The sequence below is a fragment of the Neolamprologus multifasciatus genome, chromosome 3, assembly GCF_963576455.1.
Source record: "Neolamprologus multifasciatus chromosome 3, fNeoMul1.2, whole genome shotgun sequence".
Lineage (NCBI taxonomy): Eukaryota > Metazoa > Chordata > Actinopteri > Cichliformes > Cichlidae > Neolamprologus > Neolamprologus multifasciatus.
In genome coordinates, this window is record NC_140441.1 from 44,422,408 (window position 1) to 44,436,999 (window position 14,592).

General features: G+C 40.8%; 1 protein-coding gene across 3 annotated transcripts in view; it reads right to left on the reverse strand.

The window, feature by feature from the left end:
* Positions 1-14,592, reverse strand: part of adam19a (ADAM metallopeptidase domain 19a) — a 95,136-nt gene extending 80,544 nt beyond the window's left edge. The window contains exons 1-2 of one of the 3 annotated variants that reach the window (XM_085139684.1): positions 14,371-14,592; positions 5,668-5,747 (exon numbers count right to left, since the gene is read on the reverse strand). In XM_085139684.1, coding sequence (XP_084995810.1) covers positions 5,668-5,747; positions 14,371-14,497 — 207 coding nt within the window. In that variant the 5' untranslated portion in view covers positions 14,498-14,592. Of the gene's footprint in view, positions 1-5,185; positions 5,501-5,667; positions 5,748-14,370 lie in introns of those variants that run through there. The other 2 variants (XM_085139676.1, XM_085139693.1) reach the window with 2 other exon arrangements.

A 14,592-nucleotide genomic window follows, 5' to 3' on the forward strand; every position in this document is an offset into this window, starting at 1 on the left:
TGTACATGGATGACATCAAGCTGTATGCCAAGAGTGAACGAGACATCGATTCACTGATCCACACTACCAGGCTATACAGCAATGACATTGGAATGTCGTTCGGGCTGGAGAAGTGTAGTCGGATGGTAACAAAGAGAGGGAAGGTAGTCAGAACTGAGGGGATTGAACTACCAGAAGGCAACATTGCAGACATAGAGGACAGTTACAAGTACCTGGGGATCCCACAGGCGAATGGGAACCATGAAGAGGCCGCTAGGAAAGCTGCAACCACCAAGTACCTGCAGAGTGTCAGGCAAGTCCTGAAGAGTCAGTTGAACGGTAAGAACAAGATCCGGGCCATCAACACGTATGCCCTTCCCGTGATCAGGTACCCTGCTGGGGTAATGGGCTGGCCAAAGGAGGAGATAGAAGCCACTGACATAAAGACAAGAAAGCTCCTTACCATGCATGGAGGGTTTCACCCCAAGTCCAGCACCCTGAGGCTGTACGCTAAGCGGAAGGAAGGGGGCCGGGGACTGGTGAGTGTCAGCACCACAGTCCAGGATGAGACAACGAACATCCAAGAATACATCACGAAGATGGCCCCAACTGACAGCGTGCTCAGTGAATACCTCAGGCAGCAGAAACCCAAGAAAGAGAAGGGAGACGAGGAACCATCATGGAAGGACAGGCCCCTGCACGGTATGTACCACCGGCAGATAGAGGAGGTGGCTGATATCCTGAAATCCTACCAGTGGCTGGACAAAGCTGGACTGAAAGATAGCACAGAGGCACTAATCGTGGCAGCACAAGAACAAGCTCTGAGTACAAGATCCATAGAGGCTGGGGTCTATCACACCAGGCAAGACCCCAGGTGCAGGCTGTGTAAAGATGCCCCAGAGACAATCCAGCACATAACAGCAGGGTGCAAGATGCTAGCAGGCAAGGCATACATGGAACGCCATAACCAAGTGGCCGGCATAGTGTACAGGAACATCTGTGCCGAGTATAACCTGGAAGTCCCGAGGTCAAAATGGGAAATGCCCCCAAGGGTGGTGGAGAATGACCGAGCTAAGATCCTGTGGGACTTCCAGATACAGACGGACAAAATGGTGGTGGCTAACCAACCGGACATAGTGGTAGTAGACAAACAGAAGAAGACGGCCGTAGTGATCGATGTAGCGGTTCCGAATGACAGCAATATCAGGAAGAAGGAACACGAGAAGCTGGAGAAATACCAAGGGCTCAGAGAAGAGCTCGAGAGGATGTGGAGGGTGAAGGTATCGGTGGTCCCCGTGGTAATCGGAGCACTAGGTGCAGTGACTCCCAAGCTAGGCGAGTGGCTCCAGCAGATCCCGGGAATAACATCGGAGATCTCTGTCCAGAAGAGCGCAGTCCTGGGAACAGCTAAGATACTGCGCAGGACCCTCAAGCTCCCAGGCCTCTGGTAGAGGACCCGAGCTTGAAGGATAAACCGCCCGCAGGGGCGTGCTGGGTGTTTGTTTTTTTTTATATATAGTAGGCCAAACAGAGATTGAGTACAGCAAGTCACTGAACACCGTTTCCAAACTACAAATTTCATGCAAACAAGATGAGCAGATGAGTTTAAAACTTTAGTGGCTTCATTCTTCCACCTGAATGTGTATCTTTTAGTATGTTTGTGTCCATCTGAAACAGTAAAGGTTGTGGAGGTTGAAACAATGTGTCGGCTGGCAATGAAGGCAGTAAAAACTTTCAAGTGAATAAAGAATCCACAGAGGAAAGCATCCCATCATGATAACAGATGTCCTTAATGACAGAGGTGGTTTAAAAAAACAAAACAAAAAACACTGCTGCCACTAACATCCATGGCCATGCTTAAATATTCAAAGTCAAAAATCAGGTACAAGTACAGGTACCAAGCAATTGTGCAGTCATTATGTACATATATTTGGACATAAGTATAGATAATGTTTTTGAACTTTTTGTTTCATCTTCATACATTGGATCCCACCTGCGGTGGAGTCCAGCCACAGACATACTTACCAAGTACAACTACAAACTGATCTATGATTAGCAATATGAGGCTGGACTAAGACATGGACTTTCATTCTACAGTAGTTACCAGCCACATAAACTGGCCTAATAATAAACAGTTAAATGACTGGCCATGGACAACAAACCAATTATTATACCACTTCTTTAGCCTCATTTTAAACTGCCATGGAGCTTAGTGACAGCAAATAAAAGGTAAGTGAAAGGTTAATGAAATATTTTCCCTTCAATTTAAATTTATTAATATGGTGTCAAATCACAACAACAGTTGTCTCATATAGGGCAGGGTGTACAGTTTCGATTTGGCATTGGTGGGGACGAATGATTCAGGTTTTTTTTTCCTTTTTGTCTTTGCTTCTTGATAACAAAAGGAGAAATGTACTTGCCTACATATGCTATTCTACATGCTTTTAAACCATTTAAAATTATAATTGAAAGTTTTATATGTGAGTTATATAATGCTAAATTACAATTAAACAAATGACTAAGTATTTTAGACTTTAGTTTACTTCAGCCATATTCAATATAAATCAGGTATCATACAAAAATAAAAATAACTTCAAATTCAGCAGGGCTGGACTGGGACAAAATATCGGCATTTTGACTAGTGACCGGCCCACCATGGTATTATAGGAAAAGTCATAAATCCTTTAAAGCCTTTATAATTAGCTTAAACCTACACCACCTTCCCTATTCTGGTATTCTAAACAGTAACACCTCATTTATAATTACATATACCTAAAACTAAAAGGGTTGCCAACTACCAGCAAAAAAAGAAAAGAAAAAAAAGTAGGAATCACTCCCCCACCCTCTGCCTCAAGATGCTTAACTAACAAAACCGATTTAAATTTAATGCACGTATAAAACAAATTCACATAAATCTATTATTTTTCTCCAGTAATTAAATAGATTCAACATCTTTCTTCAACAGAATTGCAGACTGCACAGATGGTACCTTAACAAAGTAAAGAATACTATAACTTACTAGGGTATATACTAACTAGACTTAATATTTACTGAATACAATAATGGATTTCTATACATTTTACATCAGATGAAAACATTGGTTGAAAGATTCAGATAATTATTTGTTAAAAGCGAGACATTTTAAATGAGAATAAGAAAGAAAAGTATTTCTTTGTGCCCCCCTTTCCCTGTTAATGGCCTTCCTGGCCCCCTGGCAAAACTTTGCTAGACCCGCCCCTGCACAGTTACCAGCTGTCAGCTACTTAGAAAAGGATCCTGGTGTTATTTGTCTCCCAGAAACAGTTCATAACTTCCCTTCAACTCATCCATGTCACCTAAAAGTTGAACCTGTTTCTCCATCACCTGTTCAGCTCTGATTATTCAGTAAGGACATCTCCTGGTTTCATCTTCATGTTTCCCTCTCACCACATATCCAAACCAACATCATGACCAGCAGCTTTACAGCTGTGGCTCCAGCAAACATCAGCTGATACTAGAAATTAATATTAAATAAATGCTAACAACAGCTGATCAAGCTTACACATGCTGCTGTTGTTTAATGCGGCCTCCGCTGGTTTCCTCTTTCTGGCGCAGAGAGAAAAGCCGATCAGCTGATCATTGATCAGTTTCATGATTGAATTAGCAACTTTCTAGCTGAAGTAGTACAGGACAAATCGCGTTCCTTTTCACCTTAACTTTAAAGTTTGACCTCCTCGGCTGTAATTGGTCCAGCCCAGAGTCGATCATGACCAACTGGCCAATCCACCACCATTCATTTATATCATTAAAAAAAGAAAAGGAAGAAAACCCCATTGGCCGATAAAAACAAAAAAATCACGAGCGGCCCACTGGGCAAATGCCCGGTATGCCCGATGGCCAGTCCAGCCCTGAAATACAGTCATGACAATAAACAAATATGAGTTCAAGGACTTAACAACATTACTTCAGTTACATTACACCAACATCTCTGATACATTAGCACTAAGGGAACACTGAATGACCTGGTGGTTTATGTCCATCCAAGATTACCACAAAGTAAAAGATCTCTCAGCAAAATTATGCAACATTTTAGCCACACTATTGCCCCGATCAAATCAATGAGTTGGGATTTTTTATTCTAAGCATGAGCTACTGTTACAGCAACAGACATTAATGCTACTGGTGTCCCCACACAACAACTCAATGTCCACTATGTGAAGCAGCCAAACACATGTCTGCTCCTCTCGTTAACTGAGATAAACTGCTGGCATATTGGTTTTACATCTATACTGTCCAGTTTCTCCTGGTGGACATACAGCAGCATTGTTTAATCTCATTTGAGTCATTGTTGACTTTAGCCATGTTTTTAATCTTCTGAGAGCACTGAAGCTTCTTTCAGCCTCAACTGAGGATACTGGGATGACTAAAAGCAGCCTGACAATTGTCATGATAATAAATACTAGTTAATCTATAGCACCAAATCATCAGCCAGTCACCTGTGACCTCGCCTCTTCACCTCTGTCTGAGCTACAACATGGCAGAGCTGCCTCTGTCACCTGATGAATAACAGTGAGACATTCCAAATACATGCAGTCACACATGTGCTTCAAATACAGTCATGAACCAACAAGTCATCATCCAATTTCACCTGTGATCTTGTGTCACCATTGCTCTCTGAGCTTTGTGTCTGAGCTCTTCTGTCAGCTGACAAATAGGACATACATGACAATAAGAATAAAATGTGTAGCTGCTTCAGTGTGTCTGTCAATTTGTGCAGATCTTGACTCGTCAGTAATGTTGGTAGGGTGAGTGCATTTTTAAAACAAGTTGTGCAAACTGCACTACAAGGTGGAATATTTGCAAAATCGTGACTACCTCATGATATTTTGTCTCAAAAATTAACCCTATGAATATGTCAGTGCCATTAGGATGAAATTATTGTGTCACCAACATTTTAACGTTAGACATATAATTTTAACAGCCTCTATAAAATAATATCCTGGCTCGCTCGAGGCTGCCGTTTTCTCCGACAGCTTCAATCAAAATGAGAAACGCTGCTCTGAGACTGAGAGAACTAATAGTGCTGCATCTTGTGCAGTTAGTTTCCAAAACACGTTATTCATGGTTACATACAATTTTAGACTGATGTGGGCCAAAGCCTAGCATAGCCTGTAACGTTATTGTGACGGACACATTTTATGAGTGAACTTGAGTTTAAGTGACTTACAGGTTTCTTTGAAAATACTTTCTTACATCCAGGTTCTTCCTCTTTGCTGCCGTCCTCCTCTCCTCCTCGGAGCGCAGGCTTGCCGCTGCTAAAACTAAACAGAGCTCCCTGAAAGGCACAGCCAATCACATTGGCCATATTTGTCACATGACGTAGGACTCCAGTAGAGAACGTAATTTAACTCTTTCTGCTCCGCTGGGTGAATGAGACGCTGACAGATCGGGGTTTTTCTTTTTACTCGAAGAGATCAAAATATTGGTGGGAACACGTCCCTTCCGTCCATGCCAAATCTACGCCCTTGGTGTACGGTAAAAAAAAAAAAAAAAAAAAAAAAAAAAAAATATATATATATATATATATATATATATATATATATATATATATATATATATATATATATATATACATATACATATACACACATATATATATATATATATATATATATATATATATATATATATATAAAACACACATCTGACCTTTGTGGCAGGTTCTGTATGCCTCTTCGTTTGACTTGGAGAAATCCATTCCACCATCAATGTCCTTCCCTGGTGCAGTCCTTGGAGACACAAAAGAATTAGGGAGATTAATATAATGTGGGATTGCTTACATAGACTGGGTCAGCTTGCTACAGTGTAGCATCACTACGTCTCTGAGAAGAAAAATAGCAGTCAGACTGCATAAAAGATATCATTCCTTTCTAATTTAGGAAGGTTGAATAAGACATAAACCTCAGTATTTTGTTTTATTGTTTGCAGGCAGTTGACTGATAATGCAAGTGACGTTTATTTACAAGTAATAGGGTGATGGAAAAGGCAGTGAGGAATGACAAATGACTAAAGAAACCTAAACTGAGAAAACTAAATAATAGTGATGGTCCGCTTGAAGCTGACGCTCCGGTGCGTGTGTCAAAAAAATCAACACACTGCTTCAGAAGCACTGTGTCAAAGCTTGATTCGTTTAGCCAGAGTCACGTGATCAGTGACGTCCGAAGCTTCATTTAGAACCTAACTGCTTCGGTATCTGATGCAATGGTTTATAAGGAAGCGAATCATTCACGGGATTTGTGGAGTGTTTTGATGATGACAGACATTGCTTTTGTTTTGTGCGTGTTTATTTTATCTGACAATGGGAAAAACTTAAAATGTCAAAAATCTGCTTTTCATAATATAAATATCATTGAATAACTTTAGAAAGACTTCTATTTGACTCTTTACATTTAATGTTATAAAAATATATATTTTATGTTTTAAATAATCTTAAACTGTTAGTCTGCAAAATGTGCAGCAATTTAATTTATTCTCTTTAGCTGATAGTTTGTGGGGCCCAGTTAGACTGTATAACTGCATCTCTTCCAGTTTCTGTGCACTCCAGCCTCTTCTGTTCCATGTGAAGGATTTTTCTTAAGGCAGGAGAAATTATCTAAATATAAAAGGAACAGGCCATCGCACAGTGGAAGAAATTTTCTTCTTAAATACAAATGGAAAAGGGTTACCTTAAATGCATCATGTTTTTAATTTGCAAGTTCATAAGCATTTTCCCTTTCCAGTTCACAGTCAATTCTACCCCCAGGTCAAAAATATGTATAGGGAAATTTCCCTAATGTAATATTATTTATAAAAATAACCATCTAGCGATTAACTGCATAAGTTTAATAAATGAGGCCATATCTCGTTTCAGATCAAACATTAAGTCAGCACCATCTTATGTTTGTACTGTTTGTCTAAAAGCTTATTTTCCTAATCAGGTGAATTTCTGCAAAAGAGAAAATTACTCAAAACACCAAACTGTAGCTCAGCAGTGTCTAACTGGTAAATTTGTTCATGTGTGTGATGAAGCATGTAATGATCAGTGCAGCTTTCCTGTTGAGAGAAAGAAAGAGCATATCTGTCACACATGTCACAGTTCCCTCAAAAGTGGACGCATGCCAAGGCTTGCTGCTGTTAACAGTTTAGAACTGCAGGATATTCCAGCTAAACTGTGTGATCTCAACATTCTGGAGAGACACACACCCAAAAAACAGCCGAGAGAGCACAGACTTTACACCCGTGGGTCCACCTCCCCTGCAGCGGCACTGCAGACCACTCCCTGCCACACACATCAAACACGTAAAATATATATTTATGCACTTTTGCATTTACTTTTTGTTTTTTGTTATTTTTACATAGTGTTCTGAATGATTAACAATGGTCTACAGCCAATCTTGTGTATTGTTATACAAACTTTGGTTGTAAGATTCAGATAACTATTTAATAAAAGCTAAATATTTTATATGAGAGTAAGAAAGAAAAGTATATCTTTGTGTCTCCCTTTCCCTGTTAATGCCCTACCTGGCCCCCTGGCAAAAGCTTTGCTAGATCCGCCCCTGCACAGTTACCAGCTGTCAGCTACACAGAAAAAGGAGCTTGGTGTTATTTGTCTCTCAGAAACAGTTCATAACTTCCCTTCAACTCATTCATGTCACCTAAAAGGTAAACCTGTTTCTCCATCACCAGTTCAGCTCTGATGATTCAGTAAGGACATCTCATGGTTAGGACCAGCCCTTTTTTCAGCTGTGGCTCCAGCAAACATCAGCTGATACTAGAAATTAAAATCAAATGAATTCTAACAACAGCTAATCAAGCTTAAACATGCTACTGTTGTTTAGCCCAATAAACAAACAAGAGAGAAAAGCCGATCATTGATCAGTTTCATGATTGAAGTTTCAACAGGCGAGAGAATGCCTGGGGAGGCTGTCATAAAGTTCAACATCAGTAACTTAGCGCAAAAGTCAGCACAACGAAAATAAACTACACCTAAACTCGGTTTATATCTGACCCAAATAGAGTGCAGTTCATAACTTCTTACCTGAAATTCAGTTCACCTCACGCTCTGACCGGCAGCCGCCTGCTTCTCCTGCCTTCAGTTTCCCTTATCCACGATTGAGCTCCGCGTTAGCCACCACCGGTTGATCGGCGGCCGCCTCGTATGTCTCTTTCCCCGCATGCCCTTTCTGCCATACACCGGTGGATAGCTGCCCTCTGTTGTAGCTCCGCGTTAGCCACCACCAAACAACTCAGTTATTTTTTCCACATCGACCAGCATCCTCGGCCCATATAAACGAAAAATAAGTCCAGCGAGACACAGACTCTTGGCGAGCATTTGGGTGGTGAAACGAGTGTCAGCCGCCTCACTGTAAGCCAAGCCCGGGTGCTTTTTAGCGAAGATTATTATTATTATTATTATTAGTGTTTCTAGGTCACAAATCAAAAACTTTTAAGATATTTTCAGGCGAGAATGTAGGTATGTAAACTTCAAATATCTGCTCGTTTTATCAAGACATCCCATATTAACAAACAGTTCTCTTATGTGTTGCTGCTAGCCGGCTAGCTAGCTAGCTAGCGCGGCTGTAGCCGGTTAGCTAGCTAGCGCGGCTAGCGACCCTTCGCTAAAAAGCACCCAGCCTTCGCTTACAGTGAGGCGGCTCTAACTCCTTTCACTCCCCGATCGCTCACAAACAGTCTGTCTCGCTGGACTTATTTTTCGTTTATATGGGCCGATGATGCTGGTCGATGTGGAAAAAATAACTGAGTTGCTTGGTGGTGGCTAACGCGGAGCTACAACAGAGGGCAGCTAGCCACCGGTGTGTGACAGAAAGGACATGTGGGGAAAGAGACATACGAGGCGGCGAGGCGGCCGCCGATCAACCAGTGGTGGCAAACGCGGAGCTCAATCGTGGATAAGGGAAACCTGTCATGGTCCTGGGTCAGTGACCCAGTGCTTTAAGTTTATTATTATCATTTTCTAGTTTATTATTATGATGATTATTATTGTTTGAGCTCTCTTCGGTCTGCCTCTGAGTCTGCGTCTGTATCTCTGTCTGTCTATGGTGTCACCCCATCTGTTTGTGAATCTGTCTGTTCAGTTCAGCGTCTTGTCTGGTTTCCTGTGTCCGAGTTTCCTGTTTTATTGTGAAGGTCTGTGTCTTATGTGAGTGTGCTCAGTTTACCTCTCCCCTGTCTCGTTAGCCTAATTTCTCCCAGCTGTGTCTCCCTCCTGTGGCCCATTCCCTGATTACTCCCCGTGTATTTAAGCCCTGTGTTGTGTGAGACAAATAACACCAGGATCCTTTTCTAAGTAGCTGACAGCTGGTAACTGTGCAGGGGCGGCTCTAGCAAAGTTTTGCCAGGGGCCAGGTAGGCCATTAACAGGGAAAGGGGGCACAAAGAAATACTTTCTTATTCTCATTTAAAATGTCTGGCTGTTATTAAATAATTATCTGGATCTTACAACCCAAGTTTTTATCTGACATAAAATGTATAGAAATCATACATATACCAACAAGACTGTACATCACTATCACAACAGCAGTTTTTTTCCTTCAAAGGCTTTATGGCTTTAATACCTGGTGGGCTGGTCTCTAGTCAAAATTCCTGGGCTGATTTTTTTTGTCCCAGTCCATTCCTGGGCACGACACGCAGTGAAGTAATCTGAGAAGGTGCATTAAAAAATAAATGGCCGCGCCAGCAGTGCACAAGCAAATCAGCTCGCATAGACACATTAGTTGTGCCTCTTCTTAATGATGGTATCTTAGCTAACAACCCCAACTACCAGATTCAACTTGTAATTGGCTAAAAATAACTTAGCCTACTGGTGAGAGGGAAGTTGTTAGCTTTCCACATTCTGACACTTCAAAAGCTTCAGGAGCTTTCCGCTCAGCACAGCATCAGCACCACGGAAATACACGGATACATCTGTAGACTCGAGACGGAATTCACAATGCGATTTTTTTGGGACTTTCAGGCATATGGACCAATGTTTTATTTTCTAATCAAACCAGAAATCTTTAATGAGCAGCTAGATTTGTCTTGCATTAAGTGGCTGAGTCAATGCCAGTTAATGCAAAATCAAAGCAGCTGGAATCCATAGATGTGCGTGTTCATGGAGCTTGCATTTTCACCTGCTGGACATCACTACCTGACAAGTTTAACTGTCTTCAGAACATTGCAGAGGCCTTATTGACAGTATTTGGCTCTACATATCTGTGTGAGCAGATTTTCTCTCACATGAGTGTCCTCAGGTAGCCGTCTGAATTCTGGACACTTGGAGTCCTGTGCAGCTGAGTGGGAGACCAGAGATCACATTAACATGTGTATCCCTGTATTAACAAACATGCCATATTGGCCCAGTTTATTTTACTTATCATTGTTGTGAGGAGACCATAAATAGCATTTGTATTTTCTGTTGTACAGTTCATTTGCTTTATGGAGTTCTTGTTATGGATAAAAAGTGTCTTTTTTTTTTGTTTCGAAATAGCTGATAACTATTCGCTGATAGCTGCCAACATCTGCGAACAAATATAATTCTATAAAGTGGTTCTATATAGTGTGTAACTGTTAATATAGAGCGTTATTAAATTTATTGCTAATGCAATCATATGGCACACTGGCTTCTGAGGAAATTTTAGATGGCACTCGTCATCAGAAAGGTTGCCTACCCCTGCAATAGACTGTGACTGGCTAAATCTGCAAAAGCAGCAATGCCATTTGACTCAGACATTCTTAAGTGTAGTTCAAGTAAAACAGCTAACAGATCATCTGCAGAGGAATGGCTTATTTGAAGAGTTTAAGTCAGGTTTCAGAGCCCATCACAGCACAGAAACAGTTTTAGTGAAGGTTGCAAATGATCTTCTTATGGCCTCTGAAAGAGAACTTATCTCTGTGCTTGTCCTGCTAGACGTCAGTTCAATACTGTTGACCATATTTTATTACTGTGATTAGAGCATGCTGTATGCATTAAAAGAACTGCACAGCAGTGATTGGAATCATTTCTAACAGATTGTAATTTGTTGATGTAAATTGAGAGTCCATCTTATGCACCAAGGTTAATTATGGATATTCACTGGGTTCTGCTAAGACTAATCCTGTTTACATTATGCATGCTTTCCCTAGGTCAGGGGTCAGCAACCTTTAAGACCCAAAGAGCAATTTGGACCCGGTTTCCATGCAAAAGAAAACACTGGGAGCCGCAAATACTTTTTGACATCTAAAATTAAGATAACACTTTATATATTGTTTTTTACCTTTATGCTTTGTGTGAACAACTAAGGTGTGTTGCTTATGAAATCCCCAGCATAAATGCACGGCGTTTCTGCGGGTACGCCGGCTTCCGCGAGTGTGACGCTTATTTTGAGCGATGAAAAAATAATAGAATATAATTTTATTTTTATATTTCACTAAGGGAGCATTCGGGGTCACCTGATCCAGCCCTAACTATATGCTTTAGCAAAAAGGAAAAGTTTGAAGCCTAATCTTAAAAGTAGAGATAGTGTCTGTCTCTTGAATCCAAACTGGAAGCCAATTACATAGAAGAGGGGCTTGAAAACTGAAGGCTCTGCCTCCCGTTCTACTTTTAAATACTCTAGGAACAACAAGCAAGCCTGACAGAGTGAAGTGCTCTAATGGGGTGATATGGTATTATAAGGCCATTAAGATCAAATGGGGCCTGATTATTTAAGACCTTGTACGTGAGAAGCATGATTTTGAATTCAATTGTGAATTTAACAGGGAGCCGATGAAGGGAAGCCAATACAGGTGAAATCTGCTCTTTTTCTAGTCCCTGTCAGAACTCTTGCTGCAGCATTTTGGATTAACTGAAAGCTTTTCAGGGAGTTTTTAGGTAATCCTGATAATAATGAATTACAGTAGTCCAGCCTAGAAGTATTAATGCATGAACTAGCATGAACAGTCCTACATATTTGTTTTCATTGAAGGAGATTTCCTGGTCAAAAATGGCAGGACTTCTTTAAGCAGTCTTGTAGGAATGGGGTCTAAAAGACACGTTAATGGTTTGGAGGAAGTAATTACTGAAGGTAACAAACAGATCAATTGGAGAAAAAGACTCTAAATAAATATAAATGGTACTGAAAGTATTTGTAAATAATATTACATCTGTGAGATGATTATGATTTATGAGATTTTTTTCTCTAATGCTTAAAATTTTATTTGTGAAGAAGTCCATGAAGTCATTACTAGTTATAATGATAAAGGCTCAACAGAGCCTGGGCTACAGTGCTGAAGAGAAATCTAGGGTTGTTTCTATTTTCTTCAATCAGTGATGAATGTAAGATGTTCTAGCTTTACAATGTTCTAGCTTTCTTGTAAAGCAGCAAACAATTTCTCCAGGCTAAGTGATGATCTTCTAAATTTGTGTTACGTCATTTCCTCTCCAGCTTACGAGTTATCTGCTTTAGGCTACATGTTTGAGAATTATACCACGGAGTCAAGTACTTCTGATTTGAGGCCTTATTTTTCACAGGAGCTACAGTATCCAGAGTAATACGTAGTGAGGAGGCAAAGTTATTACAGGGCATTGAGAATGATAACAGTGGGTGAATTATATTCTTAAACTTAGTTACAGCACTTTCAGAAAGACGTCTACTGTGATGATACTGCTGTGTAATCAATTATTGTAAATGTAAATGTTATCAGGAAATGATCAGACAAGAGAAGGTTTTCAGGAAACACTGTTAAATCATCAAAGACCCCAGTCACCCAGCACATGGACTCTTCACCCTCCTGCCCTCTGGGAGGCGCTACAGGAGCCTCCAGACTAAGACCACCAAGTACCGGAACAGCTTCTTCCCCACAGCTGTCAGACTCCTGAACTCTGCCTCCTGACATCTGACCCACGTTAAACACATGGACTGAACATACACATACACACACACACACACACACACAACGGACAACTGTATCCTCATACACACAATAATAACATGGTCTGAACCACCACTCTCAACCACTAGCACTTTATATAGCCTCTGTAGAAAATTATCCACATATCTCACTTATCTTAACTGCACTACTGTATAATTCTGTATAAATAATCATTTTGTAAAATACGATCATTTTTAATTCTACAACTGTTTATTACTTGCATAGTTCACATTTATGTATAGCTGTATATCTCATATTTCTGTATAGTTTTTCATATTTATATCCTGTTCATAGCATGTACATAGCTTGTACTCACTACAGCCTGTACATACTTATAGTTATAGCATATTCATAACATACCTTCATACGGTGTACATTATAACATACCATAATAGACCCATTTCTGTAATATACTTACATATCTATATTATTGCTAATTTGTAATATATCTATATCATGGCTAAAGCACTTCTGGATGGATGCAAACTGCATTTTGTTGCCTTGTACCTGTGACATGTGCAATGACAATAAAGTTCAATTCTATTCTATTCTAAATGTTCAGTTTCTATATCATATGTTAAAACAATATCTAGAGTGTGATTAAAGTGGTGGGTAGGTTCTTTTAAATCCCTTTCATTCTTGCTGTTACCCTTCTCTCACCAATCAACACTGGCACTCGTCTCCACCCACTCAACTCTGCCTGCACTTTCTTCTTCACCTCTCTGTTGTTTTAAATGGTTGACCCAGATATTTAAACATCTAACTTCATCATATCATCATCATCATTGATGATTTATTTACCAATAAATTAGCCGTTTCTTCTCTCATATCATCCTTAATCATACATAAATCCAGTGTGGGAGCCAGCCTGTTGGCTCTGGGCTGCATCAGTGTGCTTATCCTCCAGCGACTCTCTGAGCCTGCCTTTTATGGGCAGCGCACGAAGATGGACCGGCCTCATACTGAACTCACACATGTGAGTTCCCCTAAAGACATTACTGAGTTGTAACAAACTTAACACACTTGTAAAAGAGGTCATGGATAAATTCCCTCGCCGTGTTGGGGAGACGCAGACGATGCCACAGTTAGAACCTGGCCTGCTCACAATAACTCGTTAACACATCTGGCCTCTGATTTCCTAAACATGGCGAGTCTTTGGTAGATTTCAAGTAGAAGAGCCCCCTCCCCCATTAACATCACAGTAACATCACATCTAACAGATATCGCACTGCTGCTGCAGTCAGTGGCGTACTCTTGAGTACAGGACACCCAGCAAAGGTCTGCAGGTCATGTGCTGGCCGTTGATAACAACTTTGATAACAGCTTTTTTCACTGAAACGTCATCACACAGACCAAAAATACGGTCTTCTGTGTGTCAAAGTGACATATTTCTTGCTTAAACTAAAGCCTTCTCACAGAGGCAGGCGCTTTTGCGGGTCAACAGCAACCGTTAAGCACAAGAAGTTTCTTCGGCGGTACTCTTACCTCGCCCTCCGTGTCTGGGGGCTCCTTCCACTGCGCCATTCAGCACCAAGAAACAAAGAAGAGCGAGCACACGTCCATACTGTGCCGGGGATGTGTGGGTATTTTTCTGCCTGTGTTTACTGTACATTCCTGTGACCCTCGACACTGCCAGCGTTCTTCAACTGTGCCTCCCTCACCGATTCATCCGAGCGTCAAATACTCAGGAAAAGAAACCACTTCCTG